This window comes from Mandrillus leucophaeus, unplaced genomic scaffold (genome assembly GCF_000951045.1).
Source record: "Mandrillus leucophaeus isolate KB7577 unplaced genomic scaffold, Mleu.le_1.0 Scaffold353, whole genome shotgun sequence".
Lineage (NCBI taxonomy): Eukaryota > Metazoa > Chordata > Mammalia > Primates > Cercopithecidae > Mandrillus > Mandrillus leucophaeus.
In genome coordinates this window covers 419,590-424,608 of record NW_012103732.1, presented here as the reverse complement: position 1 = coordinate 424,608, position 5,019 = coordinate 419,590, and the positions used below count along the sequence as shown (strand labels likewise).

The 5,019-nt window shown below is 35.0% G+C and overlaps 1 protein-coding gene across 8 annotated transcripts in view; it reads left to right on the top strand.

Annotated features, from left to right (window-relative positions):
• Positions 1-3,941, top strand: part of CAST (calpastatin) — a 124,634-nt gene extending 120,693 nt beyond the window's left edge. For all 8 annotated transcript variants that reach the window (XM_011989418.1, XM_011989416.1, XM_011989415.1 and 5 more), the window contains 2 exons: positions 916-974; positions 1,907-3,941. In XM_011989418.1, coding sequence (XP_011844808.1) covers positions 916-966 — 51 coding nt within the window. In that variant the 3' untranslated portion in view covers positions 967-974; positions 1,907-3,941. The remainder of the gene's footprint in view (positions 1-915; positions 975-1,906) is intronic.
• The last annotated feature ends 1,078 nt before the right edge of the window (positions 3,942-5,019 follow it).

The window sequence follows — 5,019 nt, the reverse complement described above, 5'->3', positions numbered from 1 at the left end:
ATATATATTATATATATTATAAATACATATATATTTTTAAAGTAACTGGTGCTTTAAAATTCTAAATGAAGGTTCTTAACACAACTCAATTTGCCTGTGTTTTGCCTGTGTTTCTTGCCCTAATTAAAATACCACCATAGTATGTGGTTTATATAGATTTTAGAGCATGGAAGTTGGAAACTTCCTATGATTAAAACTACTCAAGCTGTGATCAGAAATAAAAATTGGATTAGACAACTTCTAGGTCCCTTCCAATTCCAAGAACATATGATTTAAATGATTATTATTATGATCCCCTGGCTATAAGGAGTTAAAGGTCTAGCTTTAAAGACAATAGTCCAGTTACACCAAAGCTTTTAAAAAATATATTAAAATCTTCCTGTAGTAGATTCCCTTAAGGGATATAGGAAACAGCATTGATGATTGACCATTATGCCATTATATCTCAGATTAAATACTTATTTGCCTATTATTTAATTTCAGTTATATGAAGTACTTAATCAGCCCTTTAACAAATAATAGAAACAAATAATAGAAAGCATAATAACCCTATATGATGAGTGGATTTGCTGGACCACCATGACCCTATGTACAGGAAAAGGAAGGATCACCATAGAATGAAACATTGCCATTTAAGAACATCTATGCATATTTTGTAACCTACCCTAGCCTTAAAACAATAAAGCTGAGAGTGATACATTGAGGATCAGGATCACTTAAGGTTATTTTTAGCTAATAAACTTGAGGAGGAAGAAGTCACAATGTTTTGGCCAAATGAAGAAGAGAAACTGAAAGGACCATCTTATTTTTCCCCACTGACTGCCACCTTTTGTCCCCTAATTCTGAGAAGGCCATCTCCTCATACTTAATACAGAAAAGAAAGAGCTCACAGATGGTTTTTGCTTTCCCTTTTAGACAACAGAGGAAACTTCCAAGCCAAAAGATGATGAAAGAAATACAAGTTAAAGTATCTGGTAAGTTGGGTGTTTATTTGTAAATGAAGACAACTGTACCTTCTGCCAGTTCATGTGTTACAGATGAGAGAAGTGAGGTCCACCTCTTGAGTAATTCATGCTCACTTTACACTGTTGGCACGAAATGCATACTGCAAGCTCTACAGAGTAACTGGTCATTCTTCGAAAGCACTAAATGGGATGACTGTGCTATTGAAATGTTTAAAAACCTTAATCTTGTAATTAAAAGCTTTTTAAAATGTTAGGCCAGGCACTTAAAATGACCATCTGAGGCTAGTTGAATCTTTGAAATCCAGATGCTCATTACTGCAGGTTACTGTGGCAAAGCAAAATTAGCATGTTACAACTTAGCAAAATGTCATGAAGATATTGGTATTCCCCAAAATACCAGTACGTGGTGGGGTGGGGAGAAGTACCCTTTAGAGTCTGGTGGAAATTACAGGGTTTTGTGAAAAAGGGCAAAGGAAAATATTGGCCATTTTTATTTGTCATTATTTTGGAAAGTAAAGTACTGTGTCTGACTCTAATTTATGGTTACTGAAGAAATTGGACAGATGAAGGAATTTCTGAGATCTTCAGAGCTGGGCCCTTATCTTAATCTTCAGAAAGGAGAAGGCTTAATGTAAGCCTTAAAAGCATACAAGCACTTACTGACCAAAGCGTAAAAGAAATCAAGTATAGGTTAAATCGAGTTCAGCTCTCTCACCATAATCTATCTGTATTTTCTATAAAAAAGGAGCTTTATTAGTTAGAACTGTTCTAACATTTTTCCCAAAATTAAAAAAATTCTATTAATCCACTTTCATGTTGACTTATAGGAAATTCCTTCTTGTCTGTTATACAATGCTTTTGCTAAGTGGTATTTACTATGCCTGTAACAAGAAAATTACATATTAAATGATTCACTGCATTTTTTATTTGAATTTTTCAAGGTATCTGCATATAAAATCTTCAGCTGGTGGATGGTGACTTTTGAAGAACAAAAGTCTTTGGCAACAAAACAATTGTTCTGGGTGATTTCTAGACTGGTTTTTGTTGAGCCTTTGAACATCCTAAATATTGGTTTGTTATTCTTTTCCAGAAAGAAAATGAATTTGACTGGTTCACCTGTGTTATTGTACTGGGTATTGATAAACTTTGAATTTTTTTAATTGCCTTCAATTGGGAGAGAAAGAAAGCTTTATATTTGTAATAAATATATTTGATAAAGTTTCTTAAAGCAACACCAAAAAAACAAAAGAAAATCTAAGCGAATTTTTGCACATTCTACACACAGTGCCTGTAAATCTCATTTGTATTTTTAGTTTGCACTTAATTTTTTTGTTAGTGTTTGGAAAACAATGCTTTAAACATTTTTCAATGTTCTGATTTCTTATTACCCCCTCTCCTCTTGGGCTTTTGAACTGTATTTGATGTTGCTTTGGGATAATGTTTATAAGTCAAACATAAGATATTGTACATTGGGCACATATCTCCTCTTGGGCTGCTAATAATAAATTAATAACAGGTAACCTGGACAAACCAGGAAGCACCAAACCCCTTTTCAGCTTGAACTCTTCTTTGCCAGGTGTGAGGACTTGTGCATCTTACAGTCAGCACAGAACACACTGAGACTTGAATCAGGTCAGCAACAGAGCAAAATATAGGTTAGATAAGTCCTTGTGTAGCAAATTTTGAGCATAACAAATAAAATCTAATCCTTAGGGTATTAATCTGACTTGAACTCTGTTGGTTTACCATGTTAGTAAACTGTGCTTTCTGTTATCTATACATAAAACCTGAGCAGCAACTTGTCATTAGAACTATTGCCACATTAGTCTTTGCACTGTATAGCATCTGGCTTTATGGAACCTACGTTTACCAAATACAAAAAGAAACTTCTGCTTTAAAAAAAATTATATATATATAATTTTAAATCTGCATTTCCCCCACAGCAGTGTAAGTAGGTTCTGATGTCCCACCACTTTGAATGGTTTCTCAGATCTTTCTGAATGAATATTTCCTGAACATTGCACTGATATCATCGATTAGAATTTTGATATTTAATTTCATCCTTATTTCCTGGTAGTGAATGCAGGAAAAGATGTCAGGTACATAACATAAAACAGATTGGGAATTTCTTGTTTCCAAAGGGCATGGCCTTCCTTAGCATCAGTTTGAAGCTTTTGTTATGACTTAGCTGACTTGTGGCAGCGGGGCAAGCAAAAACAGTAAAACACTGCTTGTAAATGGCACCACATCTTGTTAACCTCCCTGCCAAATAACTCTCTGAAAGTCATGCACATACCTGTGGGATTTCACACTCCACCAGCTTAAAATGCTATGTCTCTGTCCATCAGAAATAGTCATTATTCTATTTTTAAGGCAGCAACAAGAAAAGAAAAACCACTTTTCCTGAGGGATTTCTAACTATGTATCTAATCCTCCCATTTGGGCAGTAGAGGTGTTTGCTTTTTTGTTTTCTTTTTTTAAGAAAAATCTTGAAGCCTTTGACACTGACAGATGTGTCTGCAAGGATATGGCTACAGTATTACTAATTTCCATGCGTATCTAGAAGTATTTTTAAATGGCATACCAAAATCCAGAAGTTTAAAGATGCCTATAAAAGTAAACATTTATTTAAGGTACTCTGAATATGCCTTCTTTTTTAATTGGAAATATCTTCAAAACTTGGGTGTTTGTTAATAACTAATAACTGGAGTAAGCTACAGGATCTAAAGCAGCCCTTTTTACAATCTAGTTAGGAGAAAATAATTGCAAATACCCACTTAGAGGCAAAGAACAATTTTTATTACCAAAAAGCTTTCTGCACATTGTTGTGGCAACATTGTATCTGTTTAGAAAATGGGCTTTTCCAAAAGCAAGTGAAGGTAGGTTCCTCAGGTGACCAAAACTGAAAATCAGTATTTCCATGTTTCACTAATCAAGGCATAAAATAAAATTAAAGCAAAATATTTTACATTAAAATCTTGGTTGTGTATTTTTTTTAAAAGGGAAATCGTTAAAAGGGTGGAAATTACCAGTGATTTCTATTTTTATTAAACCATTCACTACAACAAACAAGTATAAAAATTCCAATTCCACTTTTATACCTATTTGTTGTGGTGAATGGTTTAATAAATTGGAGATTTATGTCCAGAAGTCACTCTATTCTGTCGTGTATTAGAGGAACACATTTTGACATTTTTCATATCAATCATATTCCCGTATCTTGAAATTTCTGCCTTATATTCAAAAAGTTCAGTTTGAATTCTTTGCCAGGTGTGAGGATTTCCGCACCTAATAGTCGGCGTAAAACACGCTGCAACTTTAATCAAGTCAGCAACACAGCACACTGTGGGTTAGATAAGTCCCTGTGTAGCAAGTTTTCAGAATAAGAAATAAAATCTAATTCTTAGGGTATTATCTGACTTGAACTCTGTTGGTTTACCATGTTAGTAAACTGTGCTTGCTATTACCTATACATAAAACCTGAGCAGCAACTGTGTGCTGAAGCAACTGTGTGTGAAGTCTTCACAAAAGACTTCAAAGCCAAAGAATGTCCTATTTGCTAATATGAGCAAATATTTTGTTTCACAATGTACTATCATTTATTGGTGACCCTGCAATAATTTACTGTCAGTAAATGCCAATAACTAGTTATTTAGAAATTGTAAACTAGGCCAAATAAGAAGCAGAGAGAGAAACGAATCACCTCCCTAAGAAAAGGGTTTTCCTACAGACTTGAATGCACTCTGCTTTTTCAGAAGAGATACTGTATCAGTCAGGGAAATAGATGACACTCAGAATTATCCGAGGGGGGTTCTATAAAAAGACTTTTTGCAAAAGTACAAGCACATTATGTGGAAACCACAAGTCTCGCCAGGACTAGTAAAAGCCAGGCTCCCACTGAGGCCCCTAATCCTGAAGGGATGAGGAGGGAGCAGTTACCAAAATCCAGAGGTGGAGAAGGCTGTGTGGAAAAGAGGGTCCCCTCTCAGGAGCTAAGACCCTCAGGGGATGCCAGCCCGAGGCATCCAGTAAGGGAATCAGGGAAGAACACCTA